The sequence below is a fragment of the Labrus bergylta genome, chromosome 9 (assembly GCF_963930695.1).
Source record: "Labrus bergylta chromosome 9, fLabBer1.1, whole genome shotgun sequence".
Classification (NCBI taxonomy): domain Eukaryota; kingdom Metazoa; phylum Chordata; class Actinopteri; order Labriformes; family Labridae; genus Labrus; species Labrus bergylta.
In genome coordinates, this window is record NC_089203.1 from 18,049,805 (window position 1) to 18,069,313 (window position 19,509).

Sequence of the window (19,509 nt, forward strand, 5' to 3'; positions counted from 1 at the left end):
GGAGGAGGGGTTGATCAGTATTTCTATTGTTTGAATGGGCTGTTTATTTGGATTTTGTGAGGAAGCATCACTGTGGCACAAGGTGGAGGAACATCCACATTTTATAGTTTTTCTTGCTTTTGTACAGAGACAGTGAGAGAATGGAGCTGATTGTACTGTCTTTAGAAACAAGCATTGACTTCACAAATGTTGGATCCTGTTAGCATACTCTTAACAATTGATGGAAGAAACAGTTTTCACAAGTCACAGAAAAGACTGATTTGCAATATCACCCAAATATCTTTAAAAACAAATCCAAACCAACTAATTTAAAATGTCACCAAGAAAAGCTGGCACAAATTAAAACTTAAATCTTCCCATCTGTTTTAATTACCTGTTGGAGTAAACACATTTTATTAACTTCTTAATACTAAGCAAATTGCAACGAACCAAGACTACCTCTGGCGGTGGATTTGAACATTGCAGGTCCATTGACAAGTTAAACTGTTGACACATAATTTTTTGAAAAAACATCCTAAATAAATAAGTGATATAAAAGCACAATTGAGACTTTAAGATCAAAGTTAAGTTTACAGTTTACATTAACAATACAATTAAACTTGACAGTTATAGCTCAAATAAATAATGTTATTAAAAATATAATAAAAATACCTTTCATACTACTTTTAAACGGAGCCTGTTAAATTAATATCCATTAAGTCAATCACTCAATCAAATACACATTGCGATGACAACAGTCTTTCACTTTTCATGCATACAACTCTGTGTAAGCTTGAATGATTTCTTACCGTTTATAAGTGAGGAACAGCACAAGATGACAACGATCGATTTGAAGCAGTCGGATGTGACCATCGTGCCAACTCTTCACCGAAATCCAAACCGTGTAAGAAACAAAGTAACCGAGTCCTTTAAGGAGGCTTATAAATCCGGCTGTCTGACAGAAAACGTTTTTTTTCTTAAAGACAATAGATCAAAAAGTGTTATTTTTTTCTAAGATAAAACGTGGTGATAATCCAGAAACCCCTCAGGTGTGCATGCAAAAAGCGGCAGAGCTTCTCCCGTTCCCCATGACGCGCAGGGGAGCTCTCCTGCGCAGTCCAACTCCCGATCCGCAGTGAGGAGACGGATGTACCGCTGTATCCTCGGGGCAGGTGCCCTCCAAAAACAACAAAAGTGTGATGAAACAAAATTCAACGGAAAGATAAATGTAGACGGCAGAGAAGGTTTACATTGAGAAACTAACTGGTGTCTGTATAAAGCCCACAAAAGCAAGATCAATCAGCTCCTGTCTTAAACGCGCGCCTTGGACAACCTCTCCTCCCTCTCGCCTCCTCCATGCGTGAGGCACGTTTTTATGGAGACAAGGGGGAAGGACGCGACGTCACTTTTTTTTTTCTTTTTTTTTAGGGGACATTCTTCAATCTTTGGACTGCTGAAAGGGGATCATTTCATGTGAAATAATGATAATGCAAATGTCTTTTGTGCGACACGCTTAATGCGAGCATGATGGGTAGACATGGTACAGGGATTTTGTAGAGCTCAACGTTATTTGCTAAAGTTTATTTACCTGTTAGTCTGAATAATTAATGTCGCTTTATCACTTTACTCATCTGTGGTCGGAGTATTTGTTGCTGATAATTTTAATTACCTTTGTGTAGCTTTTGATAAAATCAGCCTATCTGAGGTTAAAGGTCACACATCTGATATTGATTTTAGAGGAAAAAAAGAGAATAAAACGTAAACAATCATTGTGATATCTGATCCAATCTCTCTGCCCATGTGTCTAGGATAAATATTTGCTGGATTTAATTTTAACTACAGAAACAGGATACTGTGCTTTTTATATCAATGTAAATAATCTTCAGCAGTACCCTGCAGTGTGTGGATGTGCTGCAGACTGTTTTCTTTTATCACCACAACAATTGCATTGCTCCTGCAGGTCACAGTAGCAGTGCTGTAAATAAGAACATCCTGCCCTCACCTTTCCGCCCACGTCAGGACTGGACAGCCACCATCCTGGGAATTACATCTTAAGTGGTGGTGTTTTTTTCTCGCTCAAATGCGATGAGTCCCACTCTCACGCCACAGCTGGATAATGAAGAGATGGCACATGATATACATGGAAAAGATGCGAACGATCCCAAGCATTGGAGTCTGTTTAGGCTGTTGAATTTTTGAGACCAAATAGTCATGGCTGAGGACTTCAGAGTTTTCAATGACAGAACTATTTTTAAGTTGACTAAAATATGAATGAATGAAACCTTTATTGCCCCTAGGGGAATTTGCCTTGCACAAAGAGCATAAAACAACATTTAAAGAGAGTGAATGTAGTTCAGAAATACATAAGAAAGAGTTGAGATCTGGAAGAAACAGAACATTCTTCTTGCGTGTTCACCTCTGCAAAGAAGACATTCCCATTTGGCCAATAGGACAGTATGTAAGTCTCCAGATGAACAATTGCTGGAAGTTGCTAGCTGAGAGCAGAGGACTTGAAGTTTTATTTTTGAATCAGGTTTTCAAATCACACTATGGGGGACTAACGGGTTCTAGACACACAGCATGCACTCTTCCTTTTGCCTCCAACAGCAAAGTCTTGGTAAATTAACCAGTAGAAATAATCTCTTCCTTCAGCAGTGGAGTGGAGCGGGTATGACTGGCTGCTCAAGCTTTAAGTTGACCATATGTCATGTCACATTTCCTGGACCCCACTCACACTACAGCATTGGAAGTAAAAACTTAATGAAGTCAAGTAAACAAGGGAAAAACAAGATTTTTAATCTACATAATTAACAAAACAATATATTGTAAGTAATATTTAAAAGTGTAGTAGCTGCTGTCGTAGTTGCTTTTGTGAAATGTGCCTGTTATAGCTTAAAAAAGGGCATTGGCTATTAAATAGTTGACATGTTGTGTTGTTAATGTAGACCTACAGTTAGTCTAAGTGACATAGCCAAGGCTACCTGTGTCTTTTATAGGCTTACTTTGCATTTGTTAAAAGTGAGATTAGCTCCCCTTATTAGACATTCATTTCTGGAACTCCATAAATTAGTCAAAGTCGGCTGCCATAAAATATTTGTGTTACAGTTAATGGTGGCTGTGTCCAATTTACAGTGTATGGGAGTGCCAGTATGGCAGCAAATAATCTTACTGATATTAAATGTACCCATAGTAAGGGACACTTAATCCAGTCTACTACTATATAACAATAAAGTAAATTGCAGTTAAAAAAAAATTAGGCTATGTTTGATATGAAATAAAAGCTTTATAAAAATTTTTTTTTAAAAAGTATCACACAGAGCAACAATCTAGTGACTATTAAGCAATCTCTGAGTAAAAATAATAGATTTTAGTGTTAACTTTGTTTGTAACCTTCCTGGACATTTCGCGGGCTTTTTTTGCCTGCTGTCAATCAAACGCGGCGGTCGAGCTGCAGCGCTGTGCTGTGAAGCTGGAACCAGTGTTAAAAGTTAAATATGGAGCGGTTTGTTTCAGCTGTAAAATGTAAGTAAATGTACCGTTGCCGCGTCTAACTGTATGTGTCATACAAAGCAACATTTTGGCTACAAAAAGCATTTTAATGTTTTTAAAGTTCCGACCTGGCTAGGTGTATAGCAGTTGCTAGGTTACCAACAGAGGTTATACTGTCGCCAGTTTAGTCTAGCGGACGAGGTTATCTGTTTCAAAATGTTAATTTACATTTACCTTTTTTTTATTCCTTTAAAATAATCACTACCTAACTCATGACCAGCATTAATAAAAGTGGATTCTTAATACAAGAATACAGAAGTATACATTTTAAGGCACTATGTAGCATGTATAATACCTCTACTTCACCTAATTTGGGTCAAACCAAATTAATAATACAGGAAAACGTTGTTTATTAATCAACATTTAGCTTAAGTCAGTCAACAGGAATTATAATGAGCACATTTCTGATGTGTTTACTCAGAAAACATTTTTTTTTTACTGGTGACATTTTCAAAAATGTTGAACGGATATTTAAATTATCATATATCATTCATAATTAAGGATTCTGAAGCATTAGATAGATGGCCAGCAATAATTGATGAATTATTATTATTTTACAATGCATGTTCGCTACATCTGATTTCTAAATTATATATAAAACTAAACCACCAGTCACATAAGAAATGAAATTGCCAACAAGGATATTTTTAGGGGAAACATTGGACTTCTTTCTGAAAAGTTGAGTGTTACCTTCTTTGTGTAGTGTAGTATGTTTACCGGTAATTCATTACCTTGTGGAAAACTGCTTCATATTGCTGATTTGCTGTATTATTAGGATTAATGTCAACTACAGGAGGGTAGTGATGAGTTAAATGATGCTTAAATGAAGAATGCTGTTGTGGGAAATACATTGTGATTGTGACATGTGCTTTCCTGTCCTCTTGAGTAGATGACATCTGCTGTTGCCTCTGTTCTGTCAAATTCTTGACACTACCTTGTCTTGATGTGCTTTTGGTCATTCACAGGTCTTACAGATAACCTACTGCAAACACAGTCTTCAGATTATCAAGAGGTGATAGAGAAACTCTACTCTGAAGTCTATGGTCTGGACAGTTTCCCCAAAATACCAGATCAACAAGTAGGTAAAGTTGTGAGAGACTGTTATACAATAGAAAACGGTCCTGTGCAGGAATAAATGTAAGTTTCAACAAAGAAATATACAACTAACATTAAGAAATAAGCAACAGTCATAAATCTAAAATTTCACTGATGGCTACTGTGGGTACTCTTAAGTTTACATCGTTTTGGCGCCCCCCCTAGACAAAGCAATATATCTTATGTCTTTGCAGAACATAATCCATACATATGTAAGTGGTGTTTTCTGACAAAAAATATCTTCCTTCTTTCTTTTTATAATCAAAAATATAAATCACCTCTACTCTTTGCCTTGTAAATTTAAAAAAAAATTCTGTCTTCAACAGTTTGCTGTTTATGTCCTTGTCTCACACCTTCCTCACAGCAGCACTTGCAGGCATTAAAATCATCATGCTGAAGGTCTGCTTTGCTTTTGTGTAGTGGTGCAATGGATCACACATCTCAAGGTTCGGTTCAGATTGGATCACAGATTTTTGTCATGGATTGTTTTTCGGATTGGAAATTTTTTTTTAAAACTTTTCTACTCCTCGGGTAGCCATGACTCCAGCTGTCCATTTTGACAGCAATTACAAGTCACAATGCATTCCATGAATCTTAATATCACATCCTTAAATTCTTCACTACATACACATTGCTACAATAATATAATAAAACAAGCAAACAGAATAACCTGAACAATTTTTTATGTAGAAAGAGCTAAAGTTAAAAATCTAAGTAAAAACAATGTATAAAACAAAGCTTCATAATGTCAGTGACAGTATTTCTTACCACTCATCAGGGATAGCAACTTTACAAACAAAAACATAGAAATCTATCTATTACTAAAATGAGATTTGATGATGTAACTTACATGCGCTGTTCATTTAGCGGATATGTGAGTTTGTGCACTGGCTGCATAGCGCCTGCTCTGTTAGTCAGAAGAAATACCAAGGAGGGGCGCATGTGTTTCACCTCTGGTTTGTTCAGAGATTGTATCTTCTTTTTTTGGACCAAACATAGTGCTTCTAAAATGAGTTGTCTGTTTGGCTAACTTTTCAGACTACAGCAGGCTTATACATTAATAATAAGTTTCAAGTTTCTATGTCACACAGCCACCAGCTGATACCTTCATGATAAATGCAGACATGGTGAGATGAAAAGTCGCAGTTTTGAAACAAATTAATTATACACTATAAAATTTCAATAATTTACAACATGTTTCTTAATGTCTGTAAAAAAAACAAAAAACTTGCGTAAATTTATATTTTAAAAAGACTGAATTTATCTCCTTTGTACGGAGTATGGATCTGCAGATCACGTTTAGCCCCAACTGTGGGGGGTGATCCGAACACGTCATTGATCAGTTGTGATCTGTTTCACCACTACTTTTGAGGTTCATTTAGAAGAACCGGCTCTATTTATTTCAGTCTGTTTTATAACCAATTAAAAAATCCCGACAAGCGCTTTAAACAAAAATAGATAATTTTCTAATATTACTTATATCTGTCCATTCAGTTGCATGTGTTTCACTTAATTTCTCATTTTACAGCTTGAGGAGTGTGCTATCCAGCTGTGGAACTGGGCTGTTACTAAAAATGTTGGAACCACAATAAGTAAAAATCAGAAAGCCAAAGGTACACTTATAGTTTCAGTACTAATTTACACTGCAACTTAACTGGTTATCATAAAGTTCTCAGAAATAAAATCTTAAATGTTGACCTAATGCAGGGATTTGAAGCAGGGGTAATCTTGTCATTAAATGTTACTATCCTCACAGTGCGTCATGTTGCATGCAGTCTGCTATACTACTGTGACCCTGAGAATCCAACAGAGGGCGTCATCCGCAAGCAGATCCTGGTAAGCAATACTGAAGGGTAATCCCTCTGTGAGTGCTCAACATTTCAGCAGGACAAGTTCTATGTACAAGTGTCTAATCTTTACAGATGGCCAGCAAAACAGGGAGAACCTGGCTGGACTGCAAAAATCCCCAGATGGCAGATAACTTCTTACATCTTGCTGTCAAAGTAAAGTTTTTTTTAAAGACCTACCGTTAACAGAAATCTGGTATCTTTACATACTATTCAGCATTCAATTTCCCTAGGGCCTGGAAATCCTCTATGGCCATCTTACTTCCAGAGGTGACGGAGCAGCTGATATCGGATCGTCAAAGGGGGATGTAGAGAAGGATCTGCTTCGAGTTCTTTCATACCAGGCAGAGTCGGTGAGATGTGGCTCATGTGATGTTCAACACCTACAATGTGAATATTTGTTCTTGTGATATTTGGCAGCTGATGAAGTGCTATTCTGACAGACTTGCAGTGTGAAGTGTGAGACAGCTAAAATGTGAACCGAGAAACAATGAGAGGGGGAAATCTCTTTTTTTTTCTCGAATAGGGAATATTATATTGTGTGCTGACATTTAACTGAAAGCTCAAGTCTCTACTTTACAGGCCATAATTCAAGGGAACAACCATGACGCTGTGGTATACATGCAGCGCTGTAAAGACATGCTGCAGCGGCTACCAAAAGATGTAAAAACAAACCACTTTGTTGTCACTATTACAATTCTATATATTGTTGTTTCACATTTATAGTACATATATTATCCACTATTCAAAGTGTGTGGGATGTAATATGTTTTTTTTCCCCAATGCAGACTGCGTATCTCTCCCTTATGTGCTACAACTTTGGTGTTGACACTTACAATCTGAAAAAGTTTGAGGACAGTGCATTTTGGTTGAGGTAAATGTATATTTAAATTATGATCGTTTCTCAGTCATACAGGTCATACTAAAGTGAAGTATAATCCACAATACAGCTGGACTTGGTTGAAGTGATTAAAGATGTTTCACAAAGGGATTTGTTCTTCTTTTTCTTAGCCAAAGCTATGATATTGGGAAAATGAATATGAAATATGCCCCTGGATCTGAAGTCCAGGTAAGACAGTGCAATACAAAGTGTAGTACAAGGAATGGGTGGAAATTATTTTTTAACTCTCTTCACTTTCTGTGACATAGGCCAAGGTTCTGAGGCTCCTAGGCACTGTTTATTTAGAGTGGGACTGTCAGAGGTTTCAGGAGAAGGCTCTTAATGCTGTCAGTTTAGCCAATAAGGTGGGATATGATTTTCATGTTGTATTATTCATTTATATTTTAAAGCATACTTTAAAGTAAATCTAAGATGCTCTATACTAATTGAAATTTGACAGGAATCTGTGAGTGCATCTGGGCTGTACTTAAAGATCAAAATACTCCTGAGATGTGGGGTCTCAGATGATCATATCAGAGTGGGTAAGTCATTTCTTGATGTTGTTTCCCTCACTTCATCATCATAGGCAACAGACGGTTGCTTGATGTCAAGAGGTTAAAGAATTATTTTAATAAAATAAAATAAAATAAATCCATTTAGAGTATCTAAAGCTAATGGAAATGATAGAAAATAGAAAAAATACTATGTACTAATATGTGTTTTAAGTGTCTACAGTAGACATCTTTCTCCAGTAAATATTCTCACTTATAATACTCTAATAAGTGAAGTCAGGTATTCAAGTAGAGCCATTCAGTCTCTGTTTGAAGAGACTCCTCTATTTGTTACTGTGTGTATAAAGGTTAGGGGAAAGCAAGGTTAAAAATACATTTTTAATGCAGATTATAAAAATATGTTTTTTTAGGATTACAGGAGATGCTGGAATCTAAGGTTCCTCTTGACGTGTGTCTGAGCACAGTGAAACTACTCATGTCTGAAGACAGGTAAAACATGACACACTGCAGAACACCAACATGTGCACACATTCACATTTTCTATGAAGAAATGCCAAGATGTACATTGTTCAATGCTGAATAATATCTATTTGGATTTTCTAGAGAAGTGCTGTCATTTGAGTATTTGAAACGTGTGTGTCAGCACTTTGAGTCGGCCCCTGACCTGGGAACTGCTCTTGTCTTGCACATTGAGCTACTGCTGCAGAAAGGAAAGGAACTGTTGGGCAAACAGAAGATCGAGGACATTATCACTGGTAATTTACTTTTGTATAATAGTTCTATAATAAGTGAGATGTTTGATGCATTTCATAGAAATGCTTGAATTATACTGTGAAGGGGACTATGGATAAGTATTACAATTTTTTTTAACTTCCAAACAGGCCACTATACAGGAAAACAGCTGACTCCACAGGCCCTCACAAGTCTGCATGTCATGCTGTGGGATAAAGCATCTAAACACTTTGAGGTATGCCAATAAGGCCAAATTAATTCATGCAGAAGATATTTTATAGATTATAATAACATGTATGGTTCTCAGCATGTGCATAGCGCTGTGCATGTTTTCTTTGTTTTTGTATTGGTTCAATTTGGATCTTGTGGTTTCCTTAAAACCCTTATTTATCCATATCCAAAGCATTGGCCCCAGACCTTTTGATAGTCCCTGGTCTCTGCACTGTGGCTAACCACTTCACCTATGTATGTTGCTAATAATGCATTGTTGAACAGTGATAAATAAAGTTTAACTTAGGATTCTGTCTTTCTTCAAAGGCCAAAAACTACTCAGAGGCTCTTCAGTGGTACAACTACTCCCTGGGTTTCTTTAAAGCTGGTCAAATGGAGCCAAACTCGGCCAAACTACAGAGGAACAGAGCTTCCTGTTTCCTCCAACTAAAGCAGCTGGAGAAGGTAAGATGACTTGAGCCACAACAGCAAGTTAGGACAGTTAATGTCATAAAACCAGGTGGTTTCTATTTTTTTACGTGATGTTTGTTGGCATGTATTTAAAAACATTTGTTTTCAGGCCAGAGAAGCAATAAAAGAAGCAGAGAGATGTGATCCGGACAACATTTTCACTCAGTTCAGCGTGTACAAGATTGCAGTGCAGGAGAACAATGTGGAGAAAGGTATATATAAAAACATTAGCTCTGAATACTTTCACAGAAAATTCATTAATCGCTAGTAGTGTGGCAATTTAATAACAGCTACCTGTCAGAATTTTCTCTGTGGTGATGAGGCTGTTTATTTGTACCAGCTGCAGAGGCAGTGAATTCAATAGGACTTTTATCCAGGTGTCCTGTTTCCACTGAGGACAGATTGCTGGTATCTAAGAGTGCTGCTTGCAATCTCCTCAGCCTGGCTGCTCAGATTGCTTTAGAGGTAGGACTCGCTACTCCGCACTTACATAATGTGTATAAATATGTCAGATATGTTTTTAAAATGAATTGGTCTGTCGGATGTATCAGATTTCGTAGTTTTCTAATTTGAAAAAACTTGGGTTTAATCACTCAGTAGTACTTTCATATACAGTTTCTAAAGACACCCAATTTAACTCAGCTGTAAAAGTGTTTTGGTGCAGCTACTGCGGAACTTTGTGCTAGTCATGATGAATGGAGAGGATGAATGTTGGGGTCTCTGAATGTGACATCTTTCCAGGAAAAGATAGACCCTGCTGGGTCAGCAATGGCTGATATTTGAGATATAGCATTACTGTACACAATCTCCCAAGGATTACTATGCATAATCATTCAGGTGTAGATGAATGTTGATTTTCAGCTTTGACATGATAGTGAATTGTTTTGTGCAAATAGGTGAAATTTGACTTAATTAGGATTTTATAAAACACTCTAACATCTTACATTAGTGGGAATTCTTGTGTAAATATCAGCAAAATGGGGAGCAAGCTTTTAGCAATTTTAAGATTAGGTTTGAAAAAAAAAAAAAAAAAATATATATATATATATATATATATATATATATATTTCTTTTAATTAATAGAAAATGGGTTGAAATCCTTATTTTACCCCATCATTGTGATGAATATGACCGGTGTGCTGTGGAATTAATTATAAGGAGGTTTGTTCCTTGGGACAGAATGAACAACAGGAAACTGCCATGAAGGCACTGGAGAGCTTGTGTGACAACTCCAAAGATGAGGCTCAGGTTCTGACTGCTCTCAGGTATGTGAGCACTCGAATAATCAAATGAAAGAATTAAAACTAAACTAAATCTCTTGCTTGTAGACATTTATAATAAACTTACAAAAAAACCCCTAACTTTTAAGCCCCATTGCTTAAAGAAGAAATATAAAAATAGCTGCTATGGATATATGAGATTTTACCTCGTCAGTTAGCTTTTCCAAACTCCTCTATGATCCACTGACCTATATTCCCCTGCTTCTCCCCTGAAAGTGTGTCTCTGTATAATACAGTTAGTAGGTGAAAAAAAGGAGGTCAACAGCAGTTTTTCCATTCATCTTTCATAGGTGTTTGGTGCGACTTGTGCTCTCAACAATAGAAAAATCGAATGACACAACAAGGTGAGGAAAAGTGGAAATGCCCAATTAATTGGTATGATTGACGTTCCTATAATAAAAACAAAACCTGATTGATTTACATAGGACTGTTAATCTGGATGTTCTTCTGCCATACTTAAAAATGGGTATGTATGCAACAGTGAATATCTTCTCTACAGTGTCTGCAATGTGAGATGACCAGATACATGTTTTGTTTTGTATCGCTGCAGCTTTGCAGAAAGTTTCATGCCAGTCTTGCATGACTGTTGGGCAACGTGCAGAAGAAGCTAACTGGTTCAGAAAGATTGGTATGGATACGGTTCCTCTCCTTTTCTCTTCGATAAAACATGCTAGCAGTCTCTTAAAATCTTGCAGCCCCTTCAGTGTAATTGTGTGTCTTTGTCACAGCTTGGAACTCAGCTTTGCAGTGTGAGAGCAGCCCTCACAGAATGAGGGATTTCTTTGTTCTCTCCTACCAGGCAAGTGTCCTTATTAGCTTTTTCAGGTTAATTATCAATATCTATGGCACAGTTGGTGGGTGTAGATCAATATCACCTGAACAAGGATTTACCTTTTCTTTAAAAAAAGATAAAGGATCTCAGTGACCCAGGATGATTCCATCGTGACAGTTTCCTATGCCCTCTGACTTTTGGACCTTACCTTTATCTGAAAACCTGTAATTGCAAATTGATTGAAGTACATGCATCCATGTCTTACAGCACACCTATACAAATAGAAGGTTCTGCAGTGAATGTTGATTAATTTTCCCATGCTCAAAAACACCTTCATATTACAAAGTACTGTATTTGTTGATAACACTTTACATCCACGTGTGCGCATGTATAATCCTGTAGCTCTCACAGCTGTGCCCTCCTGATCGAACACTGCTCATGGGCCAGAAGACGTGTCTGCTCATGGCTGCTGCTGCATCTTTGGAGCTCTGCAGGAAGTCTCCTTACTCTGCCCAGGTGTGCCATCCACTCCCTCTAACCCATCTCCTACATTTAGCACGCACTCCATCCACATAGATGGAAATTTACAGAGACCAGTGGAGAAGAGAGGTGACTAACCACATTATTGGTGACGGCGTAGGTGTTTCACTTTCAATCTGTCTGCTTATGAAGAATGAACTGAACACTAGATGGCGCAAATGAATCCAGAATGCTTGTTACCAATTCTGCTTGGTTTCACAGACGGAGGAGCTCACTCAGGCTCTGGAGCACATTCAGATTTGCTGGGAGATTTGGAAAACCCTTAAAGCATCAGGTACCATAAGAACTACAATATCCAATTAATACAAGTATGCAGTGCTGATATGTATTCTTAATATGTATGTACTCATAGGAAACTTCCCCATGGACCCAACAGACACACTGCTGCTGCTGTATGAATTTGAAGCTCGTGCTAAGCTAAATGACCCCAAAGTGGAGACAGTTCTGGAGTCTGTCTTGGAGCTTGAAAATGTCGAAACCAAGGTGCTTGAAACCATTGCAGGTAGAGAAGAAATAAAAACATTATCATTCTAACTCTGCAAACGTGCCTAAAGAAACAGACACTTTGTAGTACTTTCATAAAGATCACATCTTTTTCTTCTACATGTAGCTTTGGCTATGGAGCCTCCAGCCCACTTCCCTCTGCTGTGTAAGAAGGCCTTGAGGGTTACTCTCTCTCTGCACAAGAAACAACCACTGGCTGACCTGGCTCGCTGCAGGCATACCCTTCACTACACTGCATGAAAATACCCGTGACATTTCATGACTGATCCTTTCCTACAAAGTGCTCATTAGGATGAAAGGGCTTTCTGATTGTATGCGTTTTTTGTTTCCCTGTCTTAGTAAGTGTGTTCACAGCCTGATCAAGCTATCCCTCCCAAGCGGTGTGTCTGAGGTGGAGGCCCATGTGCTAGAGGAGGTGTGGGAATACTACGAGGAGGCCCTGTCCATCATTGCAGCCGCAGTGAGTCAGCACCAATCACACATTGCCTATCCCTTAGCTCCCACCTCCTGTTCCCTCCAACAGAACTGCTCCCTGCTATATAATTAACCCCCTCTCTTCCACTCCATGTTTGCCTGCTGTTCTGGAAGCCTCTTTTTATCAATGGGCTTTCAGCCGCACTTCAATTAGCAGATGCTTCCATTCACCATCCCCTTCCTGCCAATTTGAATGTTAATGTGATGTGCAAGTCATCACACTGCCGGTGAGCTGCAGCTCTGAAAGAGGCAGCAAATTATTGAGACATTACACTGCTATAGAGGCAGAGCATATTTCCTCTTTCATATTCAGTTATTACTTGATAGCTGTGGAATTCTTTGGATCAAAGTGAAAGCTGAGGAAAACGGAGGAAACTTCAGAAATGATTCCGGCCATTCCGGTTTGTTTAAAGTCTAAGACTCCTAGTAAATGTTAACATTCTACTAGTAAATGTTAATAGAACAGGACTGTGTCAAAGTTACTCACAGGCTTTCACCTCAAGAACAGATTTCCTTTCTTAAGCTTGGCTTCCGTTAAAAAGGTCCTTTGAACGTCTTCCTGCTCCTATCTGCAGCCGGAAGACTTCCCAAAGATGGAGACCCTGTGGTTGTTGACGCGGGCATGGAATACAGGGATACTGCTATACAGCCTGGCTCAGTACCCCGAGGCTGAGAAGTGGTGTGGCCTCGCCATGAGCTTTGTCCAATACCTTGGATCTCTGCAGGAGAGCTACGAAAAACAGGTAAAAAACTGGAGTAGAAGAAGGGAGTGGGTAAAGCAAACTCTAGTTCTTGGATCACGATAGAGCTTATGAGAAAAAATGGAGAAAGGCTTGGGCTGAAGTAACACAGGCATTATATTGAATTATAACCATCATGATTAGAACTCTTTTCAAGTCATACAGTGTCTTGTGTTCCCACAGATGTCTGGTCTCTACAGTGAAATCCTGGACAGGTTGGACAAAGCCAAGAAAAAGATCATCATGGAGGAATAACAGAATAAGCTCTTTGCAGCCTGGTGTTAACTTCCTATTCTGAGAGTGGACTGAAAATACTCAGGCCCATCTGTTTTTCCACAGGTAACTGTTGTTACTGTTGTGGTAAAATGTTCATTAATGTCCCATTGTTGCCATTCAAGGGAATCCGATAGACAAGTTGTTGGAAAATAACCCATTTGTTCCTGTTTCATGTCAGCCTCTATGGTCTTCTCTCAATAAAGCCACTACATTATTTAAAATCAGAATAACAAGCACATCAAAATCATAACTGAGTCACATATTTTATTTTCAAACAAATAAACTTTTGTCAAGTCCCAAAATAAAACCCAAACAAAAGTTGCAGGACTGTGTTCCCTCATGACTATGACAGGGAAGACCATGAGGCCAAGTGTCCTGATAGGCTGTACCACCTGCAGTAACAGGAAGGAAACTACTGTACAATCAAAGGGTTCATGTTTGCAAGCACTTACTGCACAGATGTGCTATAACAGAAACATCATCACCCAAAAGTACAAACAAGAACCCTGACCCCCCCACCCGAATAATAAAAGCATATATGTCATTTCTCTCATCAGAACAAAGACCCTCATCAATTATACACACGCAGAGGCATTCAGGTTCCATCTCGTTATATAGCACAACCTCAAAGGAAAGAGTAATATGAAATCAAGTTCTTTGGGCTTTGACATGGCTGACTGAGGTATGAATACCACACACATTGTTAACAGTCAGCTGTATTTCAACTTAACACCGGAGAGGACCGATTCTAAATTTCTAATGGTGTATTGATCAATGCTCCTGGTTTCTGTGATATTGTGTAGGTTTCTGCCTGCATCTCTTTTTAATTATTTTACAATATATATATATTTTTAAATCTATACACCCAGACACGTTCCACAAGAAATCACATGTAGACAGGCCCTACTCAAAGGAATTGAATTCCCAACTGACTAGTTAAGTTTTCCAATAGGCATTTGAAGAGAAATACCAACAATACAGCACACCTGTATGGAAATTATATCTCAAGAGTAGCTCAAACTTTACTTACCTGACATTTGTGGTCTATAAAACATGTTTGTCCCAGTTTGATTCACACATGCATTAAGCACAGGTGAGGGGGATCTGCTGGGGGCTTATTTACATTGTACAGCTACCACACCCTTTGAAACAGTCTGCAAGCAGTTTATAAATGGCTCTGTTCCCTTCGGTTATTCCCTGAACTCTGGTTTTGACACAGGTAATGACAGCTGGTTAAGCAGTGGTGCCTGGCAGGTGGGCACACCTGTTCAGAAAATGCCTGCAGGTACAGGTGCTCTGTGGGTGGGAGAGAGCAGGGGGACCCAGAGGTCTAGGTTACAATTTTCCTTTTGGGCCTGGCTCTCTTGAGAAGTTAAAAAAACAAAACAAAACAAAACAAAAAAAAAACTCCCTTCGTACTTTTTCAAAAAGCTGAGGTGGAAAGCAAGAATGTTCACGATCAGAGGCCAAAGTACTCCTTTGTGACTCCTACTTCTTCTTCTGCTCTCTCACATGGACTTGTGAACATATGGTGCCAAGATCTGCATGGGAGGTCGGAGCAGGTCAATCCCGGTGATGCCATGCAGCCAACTCAAAGTTACCACACAGTTGGCCTTGAACAAGCTCCCCGCCTCACGAATAAAGAGAAGAGACATAATACAGCCTGATTACACCGTTTAGTTGAGAACACTGAGCGACAATACTTTAAGTTCTTGTTTGTTCACATTTGACAGCTATGAACTCTCCGTGTCATCGTCCAAACATGGCCTGTCAGTCGTAGGAGTAATGGTTTCTGTATGATACGATTCCTGAGCTGGTCTAGCTCACCCCAAACTCACTAATGAGTTCAACACAGTGGTTCTGCACCTGCCAACAAGAGATTAATTAAGAATTCATGTGTTTACAGATACACAAAGCATATAGGTTTAATCAAACCCAACTTTAGTGTTATTTTTGGTCAGGGGACATTGGGACAATCCAAAAAACAGGTTATATTGACTCTTTAATTGTTAGGACATCCAATACAATTATTGTCTTGTTCTACCCGTTTTAAGGCCACCGTCATGGCGGCAGATAGGACAGTACCATGTGACTATTCAATCAGAAGAGAATCCTCTTGGAAGGCAGAGAGTGTAATAGGGTGGTCTGCTGCTCAACAATAGTTAGGAGGCTCTGGCTGTCCAAATTGTGATCCAATGGTCTAATTCAGGAAGGAAGGTGGAAATACAGGGGAATAAAAAGCGCCCACAGAGTTGAGACTGTTTTATCTATTGCACTCAAGTCAGGCCCACTGGCAGTTGGAGGACACAAAAAAGTACGAAAAGATTAGAATGTTTTCTCTCTTTTCCTGGTCAATTGTGTGCAGCCTCCCTCACAGACAACAGGTAGTCACAAAACAGAATTTGTATTTGATGTAAGGCAGTTTGGTGTTTTGCAGAGAGCCCAGTTACACTTCTCTACCCCCATCCTTTACACAGAGCAGCTAAAAACCACAAGCAAAAAATCCCACAAAAAAACAAAAAAAAAAATGAAATCTAACAGCCCTCCAAATTGACAATTCTAGTGAAGTGTAAAATGTGTAGTTTTTAATATGTAGGAAAACCTCAGTGGGATTTTATCATTTATCTTGTGATTTCATAATATAAATGTAGAGATTCACAACACTTTCGTCCTCTATATCCGCCTCCCGAGATGTCTATATCAGCTGCAGCACAGACAACTGGCAGACGACCAAACGGCAAGCTGGTTTGTGATAAATAGATCACCAGTTTGTAGGCTCCACTAATTTCCTCAGTCATTATAGACAAGAGAGAGAACTCCATGAACAGTACCATCAGCAGGGCTTGATTTTAACCAGTCTTTTTAGAAAAAAAACAAACAAACCTTAATTGGTCTTCACTTCTCATCTTGCGTGTCTTTTTAAATGTGATTTGATGAACATTTACAAAGTGTTCCAACTTGGTATGATTTGTCTCTTGTTTCCCTGCAACTTCGTTTTGAATCCCATCTCCTCTCCCCAGATTTCTGTAAAACATTCTGATCTTCAGTCAGTTCCAGTTCACAAAAGGATATATTCCTCTTCCCTTTTGTTTTCATTTGACAAATTCCTTTGGAATGGCATTTCCAGTCTTGAATGGATTTGTTGAGAAACTCATGCAGGGATGTGCACAGTCACAGTAATGGTGATAAGACTTCTTTTTCATTTAGAGTAACATAATGATGACACTAAAACTTGATATGAAACATATCTGCAAAAAGGAGGTGAGGAGGGGTGGGGGGCTATTTTGGGCTTGGGTGGGGTCTCTGGGAGGCAGGAGGGGAGCTCTGCACTGATGCAGAGGAGACAGCAGGGAGCTCAGAGCTTCTCTGAGGAGGGGATCCAGATGTAGGGACCAGACTGCTCCTCGATGATTAGCTTGATTTTGTTGTAGATCTCCTCTAGTGAGTCACCCTGTACGATAGCTGGAGACACAAACACACAGGAACATTAAAATATATATATCTATATCTATCTGTTAGTTGCATGAAAACTGGAGACGGAAAAGATTAGTCAAATTAATCACTACACATTTTAAAAGTAGGGCTTTGACTTACAACCCTAATAAATACATTTCACAATATACAGATTTTTCAAAACAAATAGTCTTCATTATGTCCCTCAATACAGAGTTTAAATCAACCAAAAGACTTGTCATTTTCTATCATAAATGAAAAAGAAAAGCATCAAACCCTTATACTTGAGAGGATCAATATATTTAGAAACTGACTGATGAATTAAACAAAAATTGTAGAAAATAGAAAAAAGCTGACACCAACCTGTGAAAAACTCTCCAAAGTCTTGCTCCAGCTTCACTGCCTTGTCAAAGACTTTATTGGCTTGCTCGTACGTCTGCCTCTTATTCATTTCCCTGGAAAGTAAAAGTAGATTAGTTAAGAGTCACAGACACTTATTTTCAGTGAAATCTTTACCAGAGTGTGTTATCAAAGCTCAAACTTACATGAGGGCTTCAATAGATTTTGGTTTAATAAAGATGGCAATCGGATAAAGTTGTGCTTGCTGCAGTCTTTTTATGGCATTCCCAGACACATCCAGTATGCAGTGTTTCCCCTGGAAGCATGTACAGGGACGTTTTATAAAAGACTATACAATTTAGACTTCACAAAAAAAAAAAATGCTTTTTGATCAATCGAGCAAGCTAACAGGCCTCCAACAGTAACCCTGCAGAGAAACCAGACTTGGTACCTACCCTCTCGGCCACAGTTCTGACGGACAAGATGCTCGTCCCATACAGGTTCTCGTTGAACTGGCCAGCCTCAATGAATTTATTATCCTGAATGTCTTTCTCCATTTGCTCCCGCGAGCCCACAAAGTGGTAGTCCTGGCCGTCCATCTCGTTTTCTCGCCTCGGACGAGTCGTATCTGAAGAGGGGAATCAATTTATTTTTTCATTGCTTTATGTTCACATTGCCGTTTGGATCTGTTGTGTTTCTGTAAACTCACGGGGTACGCAGGAGCCAAACTTGTGGGGAAACTCAGAGATGAGGTCATCATTTACTCTGTCCTTCATTGGACCCAATATGATCACAGGTCTTGTGTAGTGAACTACGTTGGAGACAGAGAAAGCAGGTGAGGACAGTGTAGTAAAATACATATATACACATCCATTTTTCGACCTGTGCAGCATTTTATGTATGACAAGTGATCCACTCACTTTCCTGTCGTATGACTGGCTCATAGGAAAGAATTGTGTCCTCTTGTCCCTCTGTAATTACACAAAACATCATCCTGATCAGATATTTGCCATCTCACTTTCAAGAAATAGATTCAATTTATGATGGGCAATTAAACACCAAAAAAGGAATATTAATTTACAGGTGTCATATCACAAGTGAATTTTAAAACATGTACCATGTTAATCATCTATGTGGGCAGTGTAAAACAAACCAGAAACAGAGAGAGAGATGAGAGTGACTCACTCGAACTGCTTTCACTGTCGCTTGTGTTGGATGTCAGGCATTCTGGAAGAGTAAAAAAAAAGCCAGTTGCAGGTTATTTCAAATACAGTAGAGCCAAAGTTGAATTTATATCCGTACTCTTCTTATGGGTTAAAAAAAATCATTCCCCTTCCTCAACAGCGTAGGGGTGGCGGGGGAAGCACTCTTTTTCTCAGCATCTAGGCTATTAAAAACAGGGATAAAGAAAGCAGAAGTCTTGCTTGGTGCAGCAGCCATGCTTGTGTAATATTAGGGAAGTGGTTTTAGGTACAAGCGATAGGAAATTAAGTGTTTCCTGTGACAAACTCCCAAATGACCTGCTATTCCCCGACCAGTGTTTCCTATTGCTAGATCTGTGCCGGTGGCGGACCTCGTATGAATGACTAAGAAAACATAAAGAGTTATGCCTTCCACAGAGGGGAGGCAGGAGCTGGCTGAATCTGGTGTCATAAATATAGCTCAGCATTCTGTGCAACCTTATCTGATAAAACTTATTTTTTTGCAATGAATTATTATCTTAATATATATATTAAATAAAAATTCACAGATCAGCAATTAAGCAGCTGAAATAGAGAATTTATGCATGACAGAAAATAAACCTATTTTATGTGGAAAATCACTACGCAAAGGCTCTCCAAAGAAAAGAAAAACAA

The 19,509-nt window shown here is 38.7% G+C and overlaps 3 protein-coding genes across 4 annotated transcripts in view; 1 reads left to right on the top strand and 2 right to left on the bottom strand.

Moving 5' to 3' along the window:
• kdrl (kinase insert domain receptor like) overlaps window positions 1-1,328 on the bottom strand; it is a 43,028-nt gene extending 41,700 nt beyond the window's left edge. The window contains exon 1 of the mRNA XM_020635793.3: window positions 789-1,328. Within this exon, the coding sequence (XP_020491449.2) occupies window positions 789-852 (64 nt within the window). The 5' untranslated portion in view covers window positions 853-1,328. The remainder of the gene's footprint in view (window positions 1-788) is intronic.
• Window positions 1,329-3,473: 2,145 nt separating this feature from the next.
• Window positions 3,474-13,902, top strand: tex11 (testis expressed 11). The gene is made up of 29 exons (XM_065959029.1): window positions 3,474-3,501; window positions 4,494-4,606; window positions 6,152-6,236; window positions 6,380-6,459; window positions 6,546-6,626; window positions 6,704-6,823; window positions 7,053-7,133; window positions 7,259-7,344; window positions 7,482-7,539; window positions 7,620-7,715; window positions 7,811-7,892; window positions 8,273-8,351; window positions 8,466-8,617; window positions 8,744-8,829; window positions 9,132-9,269; window positions 9,385-9,487; window positions 9,616-9,740; window positions 10,455-10,540; window positions 10,846-10,899; window positions 10,981-11,021; window positions 11,106-11,183; window positions 11,284-11,354; window positions 11,730-11,843; window positions 12,069-12,141; window positions 12,220-12,369; window positions 12,478-12,586; window positions 12,711-12,831; window positions 13,421-13,588; window positions 13,769-13,902. Exons 1-29 carry the CDS (start codon window positions 3,474-3,476, stop codon window positions 13,838-13,840), a joined length of 2,730 nt encoding a protein of 909 aa, XP_065815101.1. The 3' UTR covers window positions 13,841-13,902.
• A 203-nt stretch (window positions 13,903-14,105) lies between these two features.
• The window catches only part of dlg3 (discs, large homolog 3 (Drosophila)), a 62,339-nt gene continuing 56,935 nt past the window's right edge, over window positions 14,106-19,509 (bottom strand). For both annotated transcript variants that reach the window (XM_065959027.1, XM_065959028.1), the window contains exons 15-21: window positions 18,839-18,880; window positions 18,574-18,624; window positions 18,363-18,464; window positions 18,109-18,281; window positions 17,860-17,969; window positions 17,678-17,769; window positions 14,106-17,323 (exon numbers count right to left, since the gene is read on the bottom strand). In XM_065959027.1, the coding sequence (XP_065815099.1) occupies window positions 17,217-17,323; window positions 17,678-17,769; window positions 17,860-17,969; window positions 18,109-18,281; window positions 18,363-18,464; window positions 18,574-18,624; window positions 18,839-18,880 (677 nt within the window). In that variant the 3' untranslated portion in view covers window positions 14,106-17,216. The remainder of the gene's footprint in view (window positions 17,324-17,677; window positions 17,770-17,859; window positions 17,970-18,108; window positions 18,282-18,362; window positions 18,465-18,573; window positions 18,625-18,838; window positions 18,881-19,509) is intronic.